The sequence below is a fragment of the Enhydra lutris genome, unplaced genomic scaffold (assembly GCF_002288905.1).
Source record: "Enhydra lutris kenyoni isolate GAN:26980312 unplaced genomic scaffold, ASM228890v2 scaffoldscaffold37, whole genome shotgun sequence".
NCBI classification, from domain to species: domain Eukaryota; kingdom Metazoa; phylum Chordata; class Mammalia; order Carnivora; family Mustelidae; genus Enhydra; species Enhydra lutris.
The window spans coordinates 13192913-13217659 of NW_019154121.1; the positions used below are offsets into that span (position 1 = coordinate 13192913).

General features: G+C 36.0%; 1 protein-coding gene across 1 annotated transcript in view; it reads right to left on the bottom strand.

Annotated features, from left to right (window-relative positions):
* The window catches only part of LOC111154462 (transmembrane protein 135), a 254675-nt gene that overhangs the window by 21023 nt on the left and 208905 nt on the right, over nucleotides 1-24747 (bottom strand). The window contains exons 7-8 of the mRNA XM_022514068.1: nucleotides 11872-11913; nucleotides 248-394 (exon numbers count right to left, since the gene is read on the bottom strand). Coding sequence (XP_022369776.1) covers nucleotides 248-394; nucleotides 11872-11913 — 189 coding nt within the window. The remainder of the gene's footprint in view (nucleotides 1-247; nucleotides 395-11871; nucleotides 11914-24747) is intronic.

Below are 24747 nucleotides of genomic sequence, written 5' to 3' on the forward strand. Positions count from 1 at the left end.
AACTCTATGCACTGTTTCTGGTAAAAAGAAAAAAAAAATATATATATATATATAAATAAATATACATATATTTATATATATGTATAAATATATATATATATAAATATATATATGATATGTATATATAATGATATGTATATATAGTGATAAATATATCATTACTCAAAAGAAAACAAAAACACCTTGGCAGAGTACAAATATCATATAAAACAGTAAAGTGTGCTAAATATCAAGATAAAAAACTTACACTGAATCCACAAGTTTCCTGATTAGAGCAATTATATTCATTCTTCTAGGCTTTTCTTCATGTTTCTCTGTCTTTTGTTCCACTTTTGCATATGCTGTTTCTGGTGAATAAGAATGTGTGGGAATTTCTTCCTTCCCTACTATAAACCTAAAGAAAAGAGCACAATGTGAGTGAGGCATTTTCACCTTTAAAAAAAAAAGGAAAAAGACAATTAAAAAAAAAAAATGCCCTGATTCTGTTAGTATACAAATACATTCTGGAGAGTACCATATCATTTAAAATAACGTTTTTCAAAATTTGCATAAAATCTTATCCTTTATAAATATAGGCTTTCAAAATCTATTGAATACTTAGAAAATGTTGACAGCCATTTCTTTAATAATGCAAATTCTTCTATTAAGTTTTCTATTTTAGTTTCAGCATAGTTAATACACAGTGTTATATTAGTTTCAGGTATACCATACACTGATTCAAAAATTCCATACACTATTCAGTGTTCAACAAGGCAAGTGTACTATTAATCCCCTTCACCTATTTCACCCATCCCCTCACCAACCTACCCTCTGGTAATCATCAATCTGTTCTCTATAGTTAAGAGTCTGTTTCTTCTTTTGTCTCTCTCATTTTTTTCCTTTGTTCATTTATTTCCTAAATTCCACATATATGTAAAATAATATGTTATTTGTCTTTCTCTAGTTGGTTTATTTTGCTTAGCATTATACTTGGTAGGTCCATGCCATGTTGTTTCAAATGGCAAGTTTCACTTTTTGTGGCTCAATAATATTCATATATATATATATAGCTAAATTATGGAAGCAGCCATATATATATAAAACCTCTTCTTTATCCATTCATCTACTGATGGACACTTGGGCTACTTCCATAATTTAGCTATTGTGAATAATGCTGCAATAAACATGGGGGTACATGCATCTCTCTGAATTAGCGTTTCTGTATTTTGGAGGTAAATACCCAGCACTGCGATTACTAGATTGTAGGGTAGTTCCATTTTCAACTTCGTAGGGAATCTCCACACTGTTTTCCAGCATGGCGGCACTAGTTTGCATTCCCACAAACAGTGCAAGAGGGTTCCTATTTCTCCATACCCTTGCCAACACCTGTTGTTTCCTGTGTTGATGATTTAAGCCATTCTGGCAGGTGTTAAGGTGATATTTCATTGTAGTTTTGACTGGCATTTCCTGATGATCACTGATGGTGAGTATCTTTTCATGTGTCCATTGGACATCTAGATGTCTTCTTTGCAGAAATGCCTGTTCATGTTGTCTGCCCGCTTTTAAATTGAATTGTTTTTCTGGTGTTGAGTTATTTAACTTTACATATTTTGGATGCTAATCTTTATCAGATACGTCATTTGCAAAATATATTTTCCCATCCCATAGGCTGTCTTTTAGTTTTATTGATTATTACCTTTCCTGTGCAGAAGCTTTTTATCTGATGTAGTCCCAATAGTTTTATTTTTGCTTTTGCTTCTTCCCTTGCCTCAGGAGACATACCTAGGAAGAAGGTGCTATGTCTGATGTCAGAGAAGTTACTGCCTGTGCTCTCTTCTAGGATTTTTATGGTTTTGTGTCTCACATTTAGGTCTTTAACCCATTTTGAATTTAGCTTTGTGTATGATGTAAGCCAGTGGGCCAGTTTCATTCTTTTGCATGTAGCTGTCCAATCTTCTCAACACTATTTGTTGAAGAGACTGTCTTTTTCCCATTGGATATTCTTTCCTGACTTGTCCAAGATTATCTGACCATATAATTGTGAATTTACTTCCGGGTTTTCTATTCTGTCCCATTGATCTATGTGCTATTTTTGTGCCAGTACCATACTGTTTTGATTAATAAAGCTTTGTAGTGTAACTTGAAGTCTGGAATTGTAACACCTCTAGCTTTGCTTTTCTTTTTCAAAATTGCTTTGGCTATTCAGGGTCTTTTGTCGCTCCATACAAACTTTAGGATTATTTGTTCTAGTTCTGTGAAAAATGCTGTTGGTATTTTTATATGAATTACATTAAATCTGCAGATTGTGTACATTTGTGTAGTATGGATACTTTTATCATACTTGTTCTTCCAATCAATGAGCACAATCTTTCCACTGTTTTGTGTGCAAACATCAACATCTTTTATCAATGTTTTATAGTTTTCAGGGTACAAGGCTTTCACCTTCTTGGTTAAGTTTATTCCTAGATATTTTGTTACTTTTGGTGCAACTGTAAATGGGATCACTTTCTTAGTTTCTTTCTATTGTTTCATTATTAGTATATAAAAATACCATGAATTTTTGTATGTTGATGTGGTATCATGCAATCTTACTGAATTCATTTATCCGTTCTAGTAGTTTTTTGGTGGAGTCTTCAAGGTTTTCCATATATAGTATCATGTCAAATGCAAATAGAGGAAGGTTTACTTCTTCCTTACCAATTTGGATGCCTTTTATTCCTTCCTCTTTTCTGATCACTGTGGCTAGGACTTCCAGTACTATGTCAAATATGAGTGGTGAGAGTGGACATCCCTGCCTTGTTCCTGATCTTAGGGGAAACGCTCTCGGTTTTTCACCATTGAGTGTTATGTTAGCTGTGGGTTTTTCATTTACAGCCTTTATTATGTTGAGGTGTTCTCTCTAATCCTACTTTGTTGAGGATTTTTATCATGAATGGACTTCTTTATTGTAAAATGCTTTTTCTGCATCCATTGAAATTATCATTTGGTTTTTATTCTTTCTTATATTGATGTGATGAATCACACTGACTGACTTGTGAATACTGACCCATCCTTGCATCCTGGGAATAAATTCCACTTGATTCTGGTGAATGAATTTTTAATGTATCATTGGGATCAGTTTGCTAATATTTTGTTGAGAATTTTTGCATCTATATTCAGAAAGAGATATTGGCCTGTATTTCTCTTTTTTTGTAGTGTCTTTATCTAGCTTTGGTATCAGGGTAATGTTGGCTTCAGAGAATGAATTATGAAGTCTTCCTTCTTCTATTTTTTGTAATAGTTTGAGAACAGCTGTTAACTCTTCTTTAAACATTTGGTAGAATTTACCTGTGAAACCATCTGGTCCTGGACTTTTGTTTGCTGGGACATAGGTTAACATTCTCTTACAATCTTTTTGTATTTCTGTGCAGTCAGTTGTTATTTCTCCCCTCTCATTTCTAATTTTATTTATTTGAGTCCTCTTTGTTTATGGATCTGGGTAAAGCTTTATTGATTTTGCTGATCTTTTCAAAGAACTGGCTACTGGTTTCATTGATTTGTTCTACTGATTTTTTAGTTTCTACTTTGTTTATTTCTGCTCTAATCTTTAATATTTCCTACCTTCTACTGGCTTGTGGTCTTGTTTGTTGTTCTTTCTCTAGTCCTTTAGATGTAAGGTTAGATTGGTTATTTATTTAGGATTTTTCTTGCTTCTTACGGTAGGCCTATATTGCTATAAACTTCCCTTTCAGAACAGCTTTTGCTGTATCCCAGATTTTGGACTACTGTGTTTGCATTTTCATTTGTTTCCATGCATTTTTCTTTGATTTCTTGGTTGACCCGTTCATTGTTTAGTAGTATGTTATTTAACTTCCATGTATTTATGTGCTTTTCATGTTTTTTTTTCTTGTGCTTGGTATCTAGTTTCAAAGCATTGTGGTCAGAAAACATGTATTTTTATTAATTCAATCTTTCTGAATTTGTTGATACTTGTTTTTTGGCCTAATATGTGATCTAGTCTGGAGACTGTTCCATGTGCCCTTGAAAAGAGTCTATATTCTCCTGTCTTAGAATGGAAAGTTCTGAGTATATCTGTTAGATCCATCTGGCCCAATGTGTCATTCGAAAACCACTATTTTGGGGGCACCTGGGTGGCTCAGTGGGTTAAGCCTCTGTCTTCAGCTCAGATCATGATCTCAGGGTCCTGGGATCGGGCCCTGCATCAGGCTCTCTGCTTAGTGGGGAGTCTGCCTCCCCCCCTCTCTCTGCCTGCCTCTCTGCCTACTTGTGATCTCTCTGTCAAATAAATAAATAAAATCTTAAAAAACAACAACACTACTTTTTTGCTGATATTCTACTGGGATATCTGTCCATTGATGTATGTGAGGTGTTGGAAGTCCTCTATTATTGTAATACTACTGATAATTTTCTTTATGTTTCTTTATGTTGTTATTAACTGCTATATGTATTTATTTGGATGCTCCCATGTTGGGCTCATAAATATTTATAATTGTTTCTTTTTTTTTTTAAGATTTTATTTATTTATTTGACAGACAGAGATCACAGAGAAGCAGGCAGAGAGAGAGGAGGAAGCAGGCTCCCTGCCGAGCAGAGAGCCCGATGTGGGGCTCAATCCCAGGACCCTGGGATCATGATCTGAGCCTAAGGCAGAGGCTTTAACCCACTGAGCCACCCAGGTGCCCCAATAGTTATAATTGTTATATCCTCTTGTTGGATTGTACTATTTATGATTATACAGTGTCCTTCTTTGTCCCTTGTTACAGCCCTTGCATAAAAGTCTATTTTGTCGATATAAGTCGCTACTCAGGTTTCTTTTCACTTCCATTTGGACAATAAATGTTTCTCCATCCCTTTACTTTCAGTCTGCATGTGTCTTTAGGTCTGAAATGAGCCTCTGGCAGGTAGCATGTACATGGGTCTTGCTTTTATCCATTCTGTCACCATGTGCCTTGATTAGAGCATTTAGTGCACTTATATTCAAAGTAATTATTGATATGCATGTACTTATTGCCATTTTGTTACTTCACTTATGGTTATTTTTATAGTTCTTCTCTGTTCCTCTCTTCTCTTGCTATCTTCTTTTATGATTTGCTGGCTTTCTTTAGCGAAATATTTGGATCCCTTATTCTTTATTTTTTACAAATTTATTACTGTTTTTGAGTTGTAGTTACCATTAGGTTTATATATAACATCTTCTGGATATAGCAGTCAATGTTCAGCTAATGGTTGCTTAATTTTGAACTCATTCTTTACTCCTCTCCTCTCCACATTTCAGATACGTGGTATCATATTTTATATCCTTTTATTTTGTGCTTCTCTTGACTGATTTTTATAGAAATACTTATTTTTTTTTATTGCTTTTGCACTTCCTGCTTTTTCTTACTCTTACTTATGATTCTTGTTTTCCTCTTACAAAAAAAATTTCTTACAGGGCTGGCTTAGTGGTCATGAATTCTTTTAACTTTTGTTTGTTTGGGAAATTCCTTCTATTCTGAATGTCAGCCTTGCTGGGTAGAATATTCGTAGCTGCAGATTTTTCCCTTTGAGCACTTTGAATATATCATACCAGTCCCTTCTGGTCTGCAAAGTTTCTGCTGAAAAATCAGCTGATAGCCTTGGGGGGTTTCCTGTGTATATAACAGTATTCTTCTATTTCGCAATCTTTAAATTCTTTCTTTAACACTATTTTTTACCATTTTAATTACTAGATGTTTTGGTGTGGACCACCTTAGTTTGAATCCTAACGGGTGGATCTCTCTGCCCCTGAATCAGGATCTCGGTTTCCCTCCCAAGATTTGGGAAGTTTTCAGTTATTACTTCCTCAAATACATTTTCTACCCATCCCCCACCTTCTCTATCTTTTCCTCCTGAGATCCCTATAATGTGAATGCTATTACACTTCATGGAATCACTGAATTTTCTAAGGCTATTCTCATTATGTAGTATTTATTTATCTCACCTGTTCAGCTTGATTGCTTTCTATTACTTTATCCTCCGCATCCCTTATAGGTTCCTCTGCTTCCTATAGCTACTGTTTATTCCATCTATTGTATTTTTAATTTTATTTATTGAGTTTTTCACCTCTGATACCTTATTTTTAATCTCTGTCAAGAGTTTCACTGATGTCCTCCACCCTTTTCGGAAGTCCACTGAATATCTTTATGATAATTATTTTAAATTCTCTATCAAACATGTTACTTTTTTCTGTTCACTTAATCTCCTGCTGTGATTTTGTCCTGTTTCTTCATTTGGGACAAATTCCTCTGTTTCCTTGTTTTTCTATCTCTCTGTGTCAGTTTCTGTGTGTTAGGAAAGTCAGTTACACTTTCTGCTCTTGAAAGTAGTGGCTTCATGAGGAAGAGGTCCTGTAGTACTTTGCAGCACAGTGTCCCCTGTTCACCAGAACCTGGCACTTCAGGGGAATCTCCTATTTTGTGTTGTTTGTGTTGTGTCTGGGTCACTTTCTCTTTCAGTCCAGACATCTTCATTGACTATGTACCTATTGTGGGCTTCCCTTGCTCTCTGTGGTGTTAGTGAGACACAGGCAGTAAGCTCTGAGGAGGCATGACTGCAGGAGAGCTTGGGGGCAGGGCAATGGTGTTAGCAAAAGGTCCTGAGCTCAGTGCTGAGCTCAGCAGGCTTGGAGTGCACCAGTCCTCAGCAGAACACATGGGCAAGGCATACTGCTAGCAGGTTAGGTAGCAAGTGTCTGCACAGTGCCTCCCACAGGTGGCCCTGTGTTTAAGCTGGGCAGCAGGGGAGGAAAATGGTGCCTGCCAGCTCCTTTGTTCCCAGAAGTCCCCCAACACACTCAAAATCAGTATAAACAGATCTTCCTCCTGTTTGTCCCAGGCACTGTGCAAACTCTCATTTTTATATTGCCTCACCATCGGCTGCTGTCTCTTTAAGGGTGGGACCCAGCTATCACTCACTCTCCCATCTTGCCCAGTGCTGAGTCAGCTGACTTTTTAAGCTCCACATTCCAACTTCTGCTGTTTATACAAACTCATGGAATTTAGCCCTTATGGTTTTCAAAGCCAGATGTTATGGGGGTTTGTCTTCTGGTTTGGGCTCCCTAGTGTGAGAGATAGTTTCTTTCCCCTCTCTACACCCACAGCTACTCCCATCCTATGGGCAGCTCCCAACCCAACTATTTCTACCCTTTGTAACCTCTCAGATATAGCTTCTTTTTTTTTTCTCTTTAAATATTTTATTTATTTATTTATCGGGGGAGGGAAGCACAGAGGGAGAGTGAGAAGCAGACTCCCCACTGAGCAGAGAGCCCATTGTGGGGCTTGATCCCAGGACCCTGAGATCATGACCTGAGCTGAAAGCAGAGGCTTAACCTACTGAGCCACCCAGGCATCCCTCTCAGATGCAGCTTCTTTACATTTAGTTGTGAAGTTTGTCCTGCCCATCTTTGGATTGTTCTCTAGTGTAAATACACTAGAGAACAATCCAAAGATGTGAGTGATAGCTAGTTGTCAAGATGGGATGGGGTGAGTTTAGGGTCCTCCTACTCCAACATCTTCCCAAGCTTCCCCAAAATGCAGGTATTTCAAAATCAAATTAACCAAGTAAAATACAGCATAACCTTTTTATGATTCACCCTTTTAACTTAAGTTACTGCTTTTCATTTTTTTTTTTAATTTTTTAAAAGATTTTTATTTATTTATTTGACAGGGAGAGATCACAAGTAGGCAGAGAGGCGGGCAGAGAGAGAGAGAAGAAGGGAAGCAGGCTCCCTGCTGAGCAGAGAGACCGATGCAGGGCTCAATCCGAGAACCCTGGGATTATGACCTGAGCCAAAGGCAGAGGCTTTAACCCACTGAGCCACCCAGGTGCCCCAAGTTACCATTTTTTAAAGATATTACACATCTTAAAAGTTTTTTTCAAGCAAAAAAGCAGGCAAAATATTTACTTGGGTCTACTAGTTAATCACAAAAATTCTGTTTTTGTCTAAATTCTACTAATAGTTACAACTGAATGAGGTGAGGTCCTCATTTTTCAGTATAAAATTGTATCTCATGTCACTCTGAGTCATAATAGCCGCAATGTAGTATTAGGTCATATAAAGATATTCAGGGAAATGGAGAGAACTAAAGAATGAGAATCATAAAATGGTCAAGATCCATGTATTCTCACATAATTTCATTAGAAAACCTTAAGTTCAATGTTATTCCAATCTAGTTATTTCTCTTTTGAAAAATCTAATATCTGGGGAAAGACACTACTCTTATCTCATCAAAACTGGAATATTTTTTCCCAGACACTGAGAGAGAGAGAGAGAGAAAGGGAGGGAGGGAGGGAAGGAGGGACAGAGGGAGGGAGGGAGGGAGGATCATTCAATCAGTATCCTGTACTAGTTTTCATTTTTGCTGTTTGTACCTTCACTATAAGACTCATGGCTCTTAATAAAGAATAACTAAGCTTTCTTAAGAGAACTCTACCTGCTGAACTTTCAGAAAATACCATAAAATGCAAATAAAAACAAGGGATCAGTAATTCTACACTAAGGTTCTAGAACATGGGACCTATGACAAATAGAGTAAGGAAATGTCAACAATCAGAAAAGAGAGGTGGAAAAAGCTATTACTACCAACAAATCCCATCTCATTCGGACAAACTTGGTAAAACATCTAGCTTATTAAATCATAACGGGCATGTAATGAGATTGTCACAAGGTGGCAGCTGTGCAGTCCCGGTAGCTGTTATTCCAAAAGAATTTTGTTCTTAATCATGGGTGTTCATGCAGAGTTCAAGATCTGTACTACTGTTCTTTACAAACAAGACAAAAACTATTTTAGAACAGATATAATCATCTCTCTCATGCTGTCTGTAACACTGTTCCTCTTCTGGCCAGGACTGACCATCTCAAATCGGAGGTCACTTCCTTGGAGAAGCTGTCCCTGTACAAGCTGGAGTGAGTGAGCAATCCTTCCTTTGTGCTTTCAAGGCCCAATAAGTCCCCAGTAGTGGAAGCACCTTGTTCACGGTTTGCATCCCCCACTAAAATGTGGGGTCTGTGAGACTCTATACATCTTTTGCTATAACACCCCAGGGACTGGTATAGTGTCTGGCAGATAGTAAAAATTTAATTAATACATTTAGAATGAGCAAACACAGTAATAGTGAGCATTTTCTATATGATAGGACAGTATTGATATTAAGTCATTTAATCCTCATAGCAATACTATGAAGCAGGTGCCATCATTTCCATGAGCGTTAGCATGAAAAAACCTTTGACCACAGCCAAGAACAGTAATTACATGAACCCCAAAAAACTGTCTGCCTCTAAAGCCTGGGTTCTTAATCACCAAGCTGTCTATATACTTCTAACTATTAAACTATGTTGATGCAGGTTTAGTATACCATAAGGCTCCTGAACTGGTTCTTAGCCTTTGACTCTATCCTCAACTCTTTCTTTCTATCTGCTCTCATAACTTCTACTAAATTAGCAAGAATTAATAATCTTTTTTTTCCAGAATGTCTTCCTATAATACAGAGTAAATTCTAAGTGCAAACAATTCAATCCAGCCCCTTATTTTAAGTGGATGTGATGAAGAGACACAAAAGTTTCTGTAAGGATTCTGGGAGCCTATGGAGAGACACGGGGGGAAAGGCAAAGTTTTCTTCTTAGGAAAGTCAACTTTGGGTTTTGTTATAAAAGTTTCTGACATAACACAGAGTCCTGAATAGCCACTGCAACAACAAGTTGTTTTCTAAAATGTCTCATGATCTTTTAATGAAGAATATAATGTGAAAAAATTACTGCTGTGTATTATGACTTAGTTACTGTTACCACAGAGTTTCCACAGCCAAATTCTTATTCACACAGTGGCCTCAATCTGTCCCCTCCCAAACTAGTTTCCTTGCATGCCATCTGATTTTCTTTGAATAGCACCTTTTTTCAGGTACTTACTTAGGTTTTCAGCTCATAGCAAGGATTAGAGGGAAAGAGGAAGAAGGAAAATATGAGTCAGTAGGTCTTCATTTTCTTTCACGCCAGTCACAACCTTGCCTGTTTCTCTTTAATCCTCCACTGACACCCAAATCCCAGTCCTTACCACTTCATCTTTCTTCCTTTTGATTCTCTCTTTTACAGTGCCCATCCCAAATACTGTGGCCAGACTAATCTTTCTGAAACAATGTCAACTACCCTGCTCAAAACCCTTTAGTGGCTCTCTACTGCCCATCTTTTCAAAGTCAAATTTTTTTTTAAAGATTTTATTTATTTATTTGACAGAGAGAGAGAGATCACAAATAGGCAGAGAGGCAGGCAGAGAGAGGGGAAAGCAGGCTCCCCGCTGAGCAGAGAGCCCGATGCGGGACTCGATCTTGGACCCTGAGATCATGACCTGAGCTGAAGGCAGAGGCTTTAACCCACTGAGCGACCCAGGCACCCTTCAAAGTCAAATTTGTCTTTTTTTTTTTTTTTTTTTCCTGTTTAGGTCTTCCATAATCTGGCCCTGCTCTGACCATCATTTAAAAAGCAAACAAACAAACAAGCAAAAAAACCTCCCACAAAACCACAAAACCTTAGAATCCTTAAAATAAGCTTTTCATACTAATTAAGTTGATTTTCCCACTCTTACACCTCACATTTCATGTTTATAATTTTCATACTTTTGCTAACATTTTTCACTTCTACCCAGAAGATTCTTCCTCTTCCCTTCTAAAGCTTCTCTAAAGCTACCTTTCAAATGCAGTTTAAGGCTTATCCCCAAAAGAATAATAAAAACTATAATAGCCAATTTCTCGACCACTGTGTGCCTGAACAGTTCTAAACACTTTTCATGCATTAACTCCTTTGATTCTCAAAATAACCTATTAAGACAGTCATATGAAATCTTCTGGTATACCAAAGCCTACCCTCATTTTTTCCTCCTATTATAACAAACACTTCACATTTAATCTTCACTAAGCATCTACTATATGTACTTAGAAGAATACCACAGGCAACATTTATGATTCAAACTGGAAGAGCATTAGGTTTCAAGTAAGTGTATGAAGTCACTGTGTGACATTAAATTTGTCAAATACTCTAAGCCTCGATTTCTTCTTCATGTCACAAGGGCATAAAAATACCCATCTCACAGAGCTGCTGGGAAAATCTTCGAACCTCTGCAGAAAGGCTCGGTGAACTATAAAATACAATGCTAATGCTGCCAACCAACAGTTCTACACTCTCTGCTATCATCTGCCAAAATACTATGGCGAGAATAGTGGACAGCACGAAAAGCAGATTCTAGTGACTCTAGTGAAGCTTACGATCCAAAATGTGTCTGACACAAGCCCTGTCCTAGTGAAGCCTGTAATGTGGTACCACACAATTCCATACTTCATTCTGCAGTTATTATTCATGTGTAGCTTGCTCTTTCCAATGCTCCTCCAAGAGAGTTCTTGTAATTCTTTCTTAACACTCAGTATATGAGGCACAAAATCAGTCCCAAAAGTATTTGTTGAGGGGCGCCTGGGTGGCTCAATTTGTTAAGTGTCTGCCTTCGGCTCAGGTCATGAACTCAGGGTCCTGGGATTAAGCCCCACATCAGGCTCTCTGCTCAGCGGAGAGCCTGCTTCTCCCCTGCCTGCTGCGCCCTCTGCCTGTGCTTGCCATCTCCCTTCCCTTCTCCCGCATGTCAAATAAATAAATTTTTAAAATCTTAAAAAAAGAAGAGTAGTTGTTGACTAACTGATTTTTAGGGGAAAAGAAATCCAATAAATTACTCTTCTAATACAGCATCGTAGAAGTGACTTTGTGACTTCTGCAATTACTTTCAGCTAGAAAACTGAGTTGATAAACATCTATTATAATTACGTGCAGTAATACTACTTTTTGATAAAGTTAACTTGCAAATTCTCTCTTAAAATAAAGGTAAATAAGCTACTTACCTAAGAGCGGAGAATGTAAATCCTTTCAACCCATCTTTGCACCTAAAATAGTAAAAATTTATAATAAAGTAACAATTTTTGAGATACAAAATAGCATATTAAGTAGCTATTAAAATTTATTCTGCAACTGGTTACTTTTAGAAGGTGAAACTTTTAGGACAGGGATTTAGAAAGAGATTTATAAATGCAATAAAACAATGAAGTAAGCCATCTTACAGGAGATGATTTAAATTTCCTATGTCAAATTAACATAATTTAAGGCTCAACTCTCATATTTGTAGGTCCAAGAGAGATTTAAGTACACCTTCTAAGGGCTCCATGTGGACTTAAAATGAGTGGAATATTCATTTTACCTAATCCCTGGGGGAGCGATTTGCTAAGAAGAAAAGGCCACATACACCTGCTGGGTATTATGAATAGGTCAATTCAAGGTCCTGACTTCTCCCTACTTACTAATTCAGTGAATGCAGAGCAACATAGAGTTGGCAGACACAAAAAGGCTTCAGGTTTATTTCAATAGTTTTAACTTCTGAGTAAGCCCAATGAGAACGGATAACATAGCATGGGGGAAAGAATGGGGGTAAGGGGAGGGCACAGACGCAGGAGTTCAAATAAAATTTATTGAGTACTTACTATTGCTGGGCATTGTTTTGTGCACGTTATATGTGTTGTTTCATTTAATTATATCACACCTCTATGAACAGGTATTTCTCTATTCCATAGCTGGGCAGGGCCTCCCCTCCCCCCGCCCAGGGAAAATGCAGCAATTTCCAAGAGGTCACAAAATAAATCGTAGTCAGAATTTAGGGAAAAAAATCAAAAAGTTCCTCTGACTTAAAAGCTTTAGTTTTCTCTTATATCTCCTTCTGAAACAGTGTATTCCTTTTAATTTAGGGAAGGTTCAAACCGCATGACAATTAAGAAAAAAAGATTCTCAGATCTGCAAAAAAATATTTAAACAAGATTTTAAAATAGGGACATTACTATACTGGTCTTAATGGTCTGCTTTATAAGTATGACCAAGTTGCTAAAGACTTCTTGGAAATCTAGTATCAGAATCCCTTGGAGAAACTATAGAGATGGATGATACCCAAATGTATATTAATTTTAGACACTGGATATTCTTGGATAAAAAGTACAGCCTCAAATCTAATTGGGTGATTCTCTCAGTATACCTTTTATATGAAAGGTCACAAAGGAAATGCATAAAAATATAAGAAGTCCTTCTGAAAAAAGTGTAAATGTAGAAAGGACACACAGACTCTCAGAAAAGAATTTAATTCATGCACACAGAAATCTTTAAAAACTCTTAAGAATTCATTTTAATTAAGCAACGTGATCTACTCTGCGGTCATGTTAACAGTGAGAAATGTAATCACAGAATTTAGCTAACATACTATATAATTATTCACCCCACACAGAATGAGGGTAAAGGCAAAATAATTCATATGTAAAGCTAAAAATATGCATGGGAAAATTATAGCATTAACATTCTTAAATCTGAATGTTATCTTTTTCCATCTGAAGAAAGTGTTTCTCAGTAATTTAAAACCCATAATTGGGCAATTTCTAGATAGGTGGGGTGGTGAAGGGGGTAAGGCTAGGTGTCTATTGACTGGAAAACAGAAAGCAGCATGATTGATTAAAGATTATATACAAGTGGGAACAAATTTTGGCTTTGGTATGCTATTGTTAAGAGATAGCCATTTATCTTTGTGCAATGCTGAATAGATAAAGGATTCTGACAACTTGGTCTAGTCAGGATTGCATATTTGTGACCTTAAACAATAAATCTAATTGCAGACCAAACATCAAAAAGTAGCTTTCAAATAAAAAGGGGCATGCACAAATGAATTTGCAATTTCATTATGATGGAAGTTTGGTTCTTTCAGCAGAACCCTGTGGGAAGCACTTCATGTTGATAAAGTCTTAACCCGAATTCAAAAGGGGCTATTCTTCTTTCCATTCATGTGTATAAGGTCTGTTAATGTAATTGAGGGTCAGATGTCTATGTCAAAAGAACAAAAAAGTAATTATTCCCCTAAAAAGAATCTTTAAAATAGTAATATCGCTCTGCATTTTGATACCAAGAGTATTGTCTGAGCTTTAGCCTAACTATGAAACGCTATCGTAATCAGACTTAAATGTGAAAAGTATGGTACGCGCAGAAAGATTTATACAGAACAAACCCCATTAGAAGGTGCCTCACTATTTAACAGATTCGGTTATTATAATGCAAATCAAATTACTTTCTGCATTCAGGTCTTAAGGCTCACGGATTTCCTCAACAAATACTGAGTGAATGCCTACTATGTGTACGCTCTAGTCCCAGGGCTAAGGAGGTGACAGCAGACAATACGGGATCTCTGTTTTCATACAGCTGTCATTCTAGGTCAGGGAAAGGTAGGACGAAACAAGTAAATATGTCAGGTGGTGATGAGTGCTACGACAAACACGTAACAGGAGAAAGCAATGGGGTCGGGCTTCTTATTTTATGTAGTGTAGTCCAGAAGGGCCTCTCCAGCAAGGTGAAATTTGAGGATGTGATGGGAAGCCTTACAGAATGGAGGGAAGAGTATTTGATCGAAGGAAGAGCAAGCACAAAGCCCCTGATGAGGAGTCTGCCTGGCCGGGAAGAACACCAGAGTAGGCTACTGCAGCTGGAGTGAAGCCTCAGTAGGAAAGGTCACAGTCACAGGGAGGAGGGAAGGCGTGGTCTACAGTTCTTGTAGTTAGGCACAGTAAAAAAACAAAAACAAAAACAAAAACAAAACAAAACAAAAAAACTGTGGATGGCTCTGGGCAAAAGAATGACAAAACCTGTCTTAAATTTTAAGATAATCTCTGGCTGCTCATTGGAAAACAAACCTCGGGAAGGCAAGGTTAACAGCAAAGAGGCTAATTAGGAGTGGAAAGATGACTGTGGCCTTGCTGGATCATTAAGTAGTAGAGGTAGAGAAAGGTTACTAAGACTCCAGATGTAGTTCAAAAGCAGAATTGGTGGAATTTCTTGATGGTTTGAATGTAGACAAGAGACAGAGAAAATTTACAAATTATTGAAGTATTTTTGACTTGAGCAAGCAGAAGTATAAAATGTCCATTTACTGAAGTGGAGGAAAGACTACGGGAGGGACAGATGCGAGGAGAAAATCAAAGTTTTATTTTACACCTGGTAAGTTTGAGATGAATGTTATCTACAAATGGAACTGTTAATGAAGCAAGCGGCTGCTGTCCAGGTTTGGGTGTCAAGAAAGAGGGTGATTCTTCTATAAGTAGATCTTAAATCCATAGGACTAGATACAATCTAGGAAATAAGTGCCAAGAGAGAAAATATCCAAGGACTGAGTGTAGTTTATTTCTCTATATTTTATAGTGCAGAAAATCAATTCCATGGGTGGCGGTGGGGAACCCAAAGTCATTTCCCCTCCTAATGAAATCATCCTCTAATATAAAGTTACATATTATATAGATGTAATATATATAACAATATATGTTATTTTTGAGTGTGCATAAATACAATGAATATAACTCATGTACACTTAGACTTTTCTATCAAGCTATAAATGGTGTAAATACCTGGTATGACTCAACCGTAGTTATTGACTATCTACATTTGCAAGGTTATGTGCAAGGTTCAGCAAAGAGGAAGGAAAAAACTGCAGCATCATATCAAAAAACTTAGGTGACACAAAACTTATTATAGGGCACATGGGTGGCTCAGTGGGTTAAGCGTCTGCCTTTGGCTCAGGTCACGATCCTAGGGTCCTGGGATGAGGCCCACATTGGGCTCCCTGCTCAGCAGGCAGTCTGCTTCTCCCTCTCCCTCTGGACCTCCCCCTGCTCGTGCTCGTGCTCACTCTCTCTCTCTCTCAAATAAATAAAATCTTAAAAAAAAAAAAACCAAACTTATTAAAGAGGTTCAATACTGTTATGAGAAAAATATATTTGGTCAAATGCCAACGGGAGGGGAACCCACAAACACAATTTTTTTTAATTGTAAGTGTAAATGATAGTTAAAAAAAAAAAAAAACAATTCTGCCCACAAAGATTCTTTGTCTCACACTTAATTTCCATGAAATTACTTCCAGGAGATACCTTTATTTTTATTACCATATTATACCAGCAGATGTCACTAGTAAACCATTTTTGGAAGAGTTTGCAGCTCTGTGAGGTGACTTCAGTATCATTTTGTTGCATGTTCACCCTTAAAAATACATTTACTGACACTCCAAATGTTGTTAATCTTAGTTACATTGCATTAAATTCCCACAAGTAAATATCATAATATTAGACTTTTAATTATAGCTGATGTTCCTGTTTTTTATCATTCATACAGTTAAGAAATCTTTAAGAGCACCCTACCATTTGACACCAGCATAAAAATCTAATATGTACACATGCTACATCATCATGTTCTCCATTAAGCTGAAAACAATGAAAACTTTTGTTTCCTACTTTTTTATATACAGTTTTTATTTGGTAAACATAATGGGATATAAAAGATGTAGTATTTTATAAATCTTTAAAACATTTCTTGAAGGCACTGCATGGTATAGTGGAAAGAACCTCGATTTGAATGATTCACAGTTGTAACTTCACTCCCAACCTGGAGTAAATCATTTAACTTTAGGGTTCAATTTTGTTGTTAAACAAGAGCCTGGAAGTAAATTATCTTCATAATTGTCTGATTGAATGTCTTCTAATTCTGAAATTCTACCAATTATTATTTTATTTAATGTTAATGTTATTAGAAATCACAACAGAAAAAATAGAATGAATTATTCTAAGTAATTAGAAAATTCTAATCTAAAAGTTAGAAATCAGAATAGAAAAATAAAATTAATTATTCTGTCACTAATAACATAAATAAAAAATGATCTCATCAACATTGAGAATAAAAAATTTTTTTAAAAACCCTGAATTTGCCCTAGATTACTAGCCTGCTACTAATATTACTATATTTGCTTATTGTTTTGTAATACTTACTGATGTGGAACTTATTCTTGCAAAGATTCAAAAGGAACCTTTTCTTTTTTAACTTTAAGACTACAAGACCAAATATTAGGTTGGTCTGCTATAGAAAGATCTGATAAGAAACACTGTCAAATAAAAGAAGGAATTCTACAGATATAATCTCAGTAATGATTAAATGTAACATTATTGGCTATATTAAATATCAATGCTGAAATATAATTAGTGACAAAATGTAAAAATGTTTAGTATATACATATAAAATGTTATATAGAAAGTGGTCAAAAAGATATATCCAAAACACTTGATAGTAGGCTACCTAATAAAGTCGAATGGGTTAAGATGAATGAAAAGAATATAACTTTTTACTCTCTATATCATATATTTAAAAAATTTTACAAGTATAAATTTATGTATTATTTGTGTAGTTTAATTTAAAACATCAATACTGGAGTACTTTGGAACAAATTAAACAGTGCAAAAGTTATTCATCTCTATTTCACCTCCACAATGGCAGAGAACGTAAACTCCAAGTAGTCAATGTTGCTAATTATACTGCTGTAAAAGTTTTGCTAGAAGGCATAAAATTACTAACTGGATAGTTTAAGTTAACATTTTCTGAAACTGTATCCCCAGTGAACATGGATAATTAGGTGACTACAAGGATTAAAAAAAAGAAGAAATATGCATTAAGTATCAAATTCAGAGTTCTTTTTCCACTTTTAATCATTGAATTGATTAAAAGGAAACTCAAATATTGATTAAATATTACATTGTCTATCTTTATTTGCTCAGCAGTCATTTATTTATTGGGCAGCTCATACACAGAAAACACTGTACTGCTGACCCCTCGAGGAAGACAAAGATAAATTATATGCCATCTCTGACCATAAAAAAAAAAAAAAGGCATATGCGAAGCTCTGTGTATGTTTGTCAAGGTTAAAAATAACCTTGACTAAAAGTTATAACCTTGACTAAAAGTTATGACACGAAATTTCTTGTATCAGCAGTGCTTTTCAAGAGCTTAATTACTCTCCTATGCTTTATACTTCTAATTCAGCTTTAAATTTCTTTAGTCCAGTCTTTTCTCCATTTGTCTTCTTAAATTATTTGAGAAAAGCTGTATATGCAAAACCATAATTAATGATCCTAAAAGACTGGCAACAAATAAAGATGAATTAGATTTAAAATAGCTGAGTACACTGATAAGCCTTAAAGTATTCTATTCTCTTGACTGTATCATAATCACTGAAGTCAGTATCAAAAACACGTTACATTATTATATGCGAACAAAATTATTTAAAACAGAAAATGCTTAGACTTCAGGTATATGGAAGGTATAAAAAGAATGGCATATAAAGTTAATTATAAGTAATAGTTATAAATAATAGCTTAATCAAAATCAAAATTTTGATTTGTCTAATTATTACTGGTACTAAAAACATAAATATATTTGGAGTGAATACGACTGAAAAGTTTAATGTGAAAGCTAAAAAGGAACCAAAATGCCTATTTAAATGCTTCAAATCTGTAACTCACTGTTGTATTATAAAGAAAACTCATGCAATTTTATATAGTTTTCTTTCTTTTTTATTTAAAGATTTTATTTATTTATTTGACACACAGAGAGAGAAATCACAAGTAGGCAGAGAGGCAGGCAGAGAGAGTGGGGGAAGCAGGCTCTCTAATAAGCAGAGAGCCCGATGCAGGACTCAATTCCAGGACCCTGATATCATGACCTGAGCCGAAGACAGAGGCTTGACCCACTAAGCCACCGAGGCACCCTTCTTCCTCTTTTAATGAAAGTAAAAGTCCATGATTTTATTGAAATGCTGTAGTATGCTAGGGCACCTGGGTGGCTCAGTGGATTAAGCATCCAACTGTTGATTTCAGCTCAGGTCCTCAAGGCTGTGAGCTCGAGCCCCGAAGACGGGCTCCCCGCTGCACCGGGAGCCCGCTTAAAATTCTCTCTCACCCTTTGCCCCCCACCCCCAGCCACGCCACCATGCACACATGCATGCTCTCTCTCATCTTTAAAAAAAAAAAAAAAAAAAAAAAGTTTTAGTACAGTGTTGAAATATCTTAAAATCATATATCCTAAACCAATACAAGTATTGAAAATGACATATCCCTGAATATAGTTGACATCTAACAAAGGAAGGTTATAGTATGAATATCCGTAAGTTGATTAATATAATCTATGTTAGAGGCTGAGCAGCCCTATAAGAATATATTATATAAGAAATATTCTTATTTCTCTGGCTCCCTTTTCTGGCTAGATATATGCCAAGTCTAGCCCATTCAGCAGCGTTGGATAGGACCAATGTACTTGGTGGTTTCCTAATGTTAATGAAAACATCAATGTTTCTACAAGGGATGTGCAAATTCTGGGATTACGGTGCTCTTAAGGCCATCTCCATCATCTTTGTTGAACTGTATATTTTTGGGTTTTTTTAAGTTAAATTTTTATTTTGTTTTGAAAACTCACATAACAGAATAAATCACTTTTTCTCATTAATTTTCCTAATCCATTTTCAAGTATAGAGACTTACCTAAGTCCTAAGTTATAAATTAGTAACTGAAATTTTATCAATAACTACAGAATTTTGATTGACACCTGTTTATCATAAGAATAACAAAAAAAGATTGACATGGAATTAATTCTAGCCTTTTATTTTTGTTTAAAATTAAAATTTTTTTTAAAAAACCTTCACTATCCTAATTACATAGCATGCTCTAATGGTTTAAGTCAACAATTTCAATTTACTACTCAGAACTTGGGGTGCACAATTAAAATACATTACATTGCTTACATACATACACACAACGGGCTTTTCCTCTTAGGTCTAATATTATTCGACTAACAGACTGAAAGAGTTCAGTTTCAGCCTGCATATGGCACTGATAAGAGAAAGCAAAATAATTAATGTTATGTTCCTATCTTAAGAACCTCGTACAAAAATCTGAAGATGGAGTGGCAACAAACCAAGAAATCTGAGGACAATTATTTTCTTTGCTTCATGAGCATATTATACATCTTCAAACTAATTTTCAATTGGATTTCTTTAAATATAAGTCAATTCTCCGAGTGCATTAAAAATGTTATTTTTGATTCTGGTACTTTATTTCATATGGAATGGAACACTGGTGCCTAGCTTTGTTCTAAGGGACCTAAGGGACATTGCTGAAGCAGGCGGCAGTAATCAAGTGTGATTGCAAGTCCCCAGATGATTATTGTGCACTTTTTCTGGTGTGTCCTAAATATAAATTGGAAACATTTGGGTAACAAACTTACAGTAACAACTCCAAAAGAATCATATTTCTCCTTAAACTTGCAGAGGCTGGAACTGTTTTTGCTTTAAAATCCAGACTAAGGAAGGTCATGCTCCAAACTGTCTTCAATTGCTAAGGAACCAAGAATCACCTTTAGAAGGTTTCTAAAAGAAATGAGAATTAGGATGAATTTCCCTCCCAAAATGAACTAGTAACAGCAATACTAGTCAAGTTTTAAAACACTTGAAAAAGCAATAGATCTGAGTTGCCCTGAACCGAACCTGAAAGGCCTGTTTGCAGTTGCTGAGGAGATGGCATGTGTTTAGACTTGACAAATTAACTGGAGGCAAAAACCAAATTTAAGATTAAAATGGTGTTTTATGTAAATCCAAGGAAAAACTTAGCAAGTTCCTTAAGATTTGGGCATTGCTATGGCCACAAATTATTTACATTAGACAGAATTATAACCACAATTCTGAACCAATCTATTTTTTTAAAGACCTCAAGACTGGCAAGTATTTTCATTTCTTCCCCCTCCTATAATGGTTGTAAAAGAGATTAAAATGAATGTTTTCAATTATACAAAATCTTTGAATCAACATTAATTTGTTTTCAAATGCATGTTGGTATCTATGTCATTAAAATAACAGTGGCAATTGATTTTCATATTGAACAAAATGAGCAGCTATTTGAAACTGGAACGGGAGGCAATACTACTTCATAAGCTTATGCTTATTCAGTATCAAAGTTCAAATCTAAAAATAAATAAAATACTCCATCTATAGGTAATGGAGCAAAAACAGTATTTTGGAAGCTTTCAGAAAACTATTTTCTGATTAACTGAGCACTACAGAGTATCCAACTCTAAAGAAATACCTTCACTTCAAATACTGCACATACTTCATGCATTTCAAAGATTATGAACTTAATCTGTGGTATGTTTAATAGAAATTAGGCGAGTTAACACATATTGGAATTCTGTTGGCCAAAAGTATTAGAAAAATGAAATACTAGAACCTGAGAGGATTATATTTTACAAATTAAGAAACCAAGGCCCAGAAAGGCTAAGTGATCTGCCTGAAAACACTTCACTCTCTGACACCCCCACACAACAGTAAAATCATTCTACATCCCAGTCAACTAGCTTTCTCCCTGCTGAGGTCTCCTGGTGGAAGAGAAATACCATAGAGAAGCAGTGGGACCTTAGGCCAAAGAACAGAAACCACAAAACATCTGAATGAAGGGAGACAGCAATGCTCTTCCAACTGGTTCTATGCAAAGACTTTACATGGGACTGCTGCGCAAGGAATCAATTTCCATTTCCTCACTTTCACGTGTCTCCTAGCTGAACCTGACTTGCCGGAGAGTGTCCTTTGCTCAGGACTCCACGCTGGCCTCTCTCACTAACTTCCTCTTCAACAATAGCTATTATTCAGAGCAGTCTCTCCAGAACTTCCTGGACAATCATAAGGCCTACCCTTGGTATTAATTCGCCACCTTTAGCAAGGAAAACTCCCAAAGCACCTCAATGTAAGACATGAATACACATGAATACAAAAAAACAATACTGATCTGAAGCCTCGCTGTGCTTCATTACAGACCAGGTAAAAAACTGGACTTCTGAAAGAGAATCTCCCTTATCTGTCTCTCAGGAGCGAACTCTACCAGTGTGATGTTCAGATGCATTTCACACTTTCTCACCTCTCTCATTTTGGTCACCCTTGGTCCTGCCATATGCAATGACCTCTATAACCACCCTCCTTTTTTGAGAGAATTCCTACTAAGTCCATTGTGATGGCATTTTTCTCCCACAATCAGATGTGACTAACTGTTCTTTTCTCAAACTCCCTTTGCTCTTTGTGTATTTTTAGCAGCTTTTATTTGAATCTGACTAATATGATAGTAATTTCCATGGTTATCTAGTCCACTCTACCAAATTTAGGGCTTCTCACATTTTGTGTGTCCATATTCCAGAAATCAAAGGAGCACTTATCGTGTTTACTTCTTTATTAATGAAGTTGGGAAATATTCTGCATTTTGTTGTTATAACATTTATTGAGTAATTAGAGTATCCAGGAATATGAACTCATGGGCTGTATTAGTCAGGAAAGGTGAGTTCTTAAAGTGCGGTCTCTGAAACACCTCAACATCAGATGGTAACTTGTTAGAAATCCAAATTCTTGATCCCTACCCTAGACCTACTGAATTCAGAAACTCTAAGGGACCCAACATCTGTAAAACTTATATAATCGCCTTTTGACAAAATCTTCACGTGATTCTAACTCATGCTCAAGTTGGACAAACATTGGGCTATGTTATGTTGCTGTAATAAATTTTCAATGGCTTTCAACAACAGAAGTTTTTTTTTTTTTTTCCTTGCTCATGTTACATGTCAAACAAGGGTTGGCAATGGCTCGACTTACAGATCATTTTTATTTCAGACTTTAGGGTGAGGAAGAAGCATCTATTCAGACCTGCCGATTGTCAAAGCACAGAAGAAAAGAGACACTATGTTCTAACTCAAAGCTTCTGCTCATAAGTAAACATAAATCATTTCCACTCCTATTTCATTAGACAAGGCAAAGCTAACGCCTGGCATGAGGTCAATAGGATAGGGAAGTATAATGCTTCCCCAGGGAGGAGCAGCAAAGGTTTCTGAACAATAACATAGTCTACCATACAGGCCAAATATATTATTCTTGAAGATCAATTGTATTTGTTTATTACATTTAAGGAAATTCAAAGCACAATTCCCTTTCTCTTCCCAAATCCTACCATCATTTAGTTTCTTTCACAACAACTTTAATATCTCACTTTAAATAATCCTAAAATCTTTAGGTATTTGTTTCGGAAATAGGCTTATCTACAACAAACTAATTAGTATTTTACACATACACATAAATGTGTGTGTGTGTGTGTTCTAGGCTCCATTTTTTCCTATTTATTAAAGCATTCAGGAATTTACATTGTTCAATTCTGAATCCCAAGTGCCTACAGCATGCATAGCACATAAGTCACTCAAAAAATATATGTTGAAAGAGAGAAATTTTTATCTGTGTAGTAACCAATAATATCGTACTTCATGTATTTCTAATCGGGTACCAAATTGCTTGGATTCTTTTTTTTTTTAAACAGCAATTCTAGAGTTTTGGGGTTTTTCATATTCAGTTTCTAAAGAAATTTATATATATATATATATATATATATATATATATATATATATATTTTTTTTTTTTTTAAGAAACTTTTTAGAAAAGATTTTATTTATTTTTTTTAGAGAAAGAGAGAGAGCACAATAGTGGGGAGGGGGAAAGAGATAGGCAGACTCCCTGCTGCGCAGGGAACCTGACCTGGGACTGAATTCCATGACTCTGGGATCAAGACCCGAGCCAAAGGCAGATACAGACTCCATAGCCAACTGAGCCACCCAGGTGCCCAGAAGTTTGTATATGTTTAAATTAGCTACCCTGTCCCTTATTAATTACTCCTATCAATTGTCCTTAACATCAATTTGTATTCATTTTTTTACGCTGATAATGTGGCATGAATTTATATAGACAAAAATATGCATAAAATAAGTCTCAAATGGGAGTCGTTCAGCTTTTTTTAATGAGGAGGTTTTTTTGTTTGTTTTTTGTCTCTTTATGTAGGCTCCACACCCAACATGGGGCTTGAACTCATGACCTTGGGATCAAGAGTTCCATGCTCTACAGACTGAACTAGCCAGGTGCCCCTAGAGCTATTTTAAATATCCCAAATGCAATATAAGTGACCATAAGTAAAACTATCAAGTCTAAAAGGCAGGATTGGGGATGCTGCTATAGTTAGCTTTGTTAATTTACCAGGAATTGTACCTGAGTTAAAAAAAAAATAAAAGAAGCCCATAAAGTTTGTAGACAAGGGCCTTATTCACATTCACTCATCATTCATTCACTTATTCACACATTTCAATATTTCACAAATATTTACTATGAGTTAACTATGTACCAGGCAGGTTGCCAAGTGCTGGGAATAGCTATTTTCCCTGTTTCCCAGTTTCCAGAAGTTCACAACCCAGCAGGGTATACATATAAGTGGAAAGTGCTACAACATTATAGAAAGTAGGTCAATATAAAGTACACAGTGTCATAGGAGCACAAAGGAAGAATGCCTAACCCTGGCTTGGTCATGGAAGGCTATGCAGAAAAATGCCATATTTCAGGTGATAAAGGAAGAAGGCGAAGAAGAAAGCAGGGAGAGGCAATATCTGTAAGAGTTAGAGAAAAGAGAACATTTTGGGAACTGAAGAAGTTTAATGTAACTGGAGCAGAGTGGAAGGAGACTGGCACAGGCTACACCACCTGAAATTTACCTATAAGGCAAAAGGCCCCAGGCTCCAGAAGAATGACATGACCAGATTTGTGTTTAACAATGATATTCAAAGTGGAGTTTCATGACCTACTACTGAATCTCATTTCATTGTTTACTTCTAAATTAATCTGTTAGTAATATTTGTTTAAACTCTGTAACATATCAACTTGCAAACTGAATTCTGTTGATAGCAACAGATATTAAAGCCATCTAAAAACTTATATTGTTCTTTAAGATAATAAAGGCAGAGAGGCACATCAACTTTAAGACAGATTTTTAGTA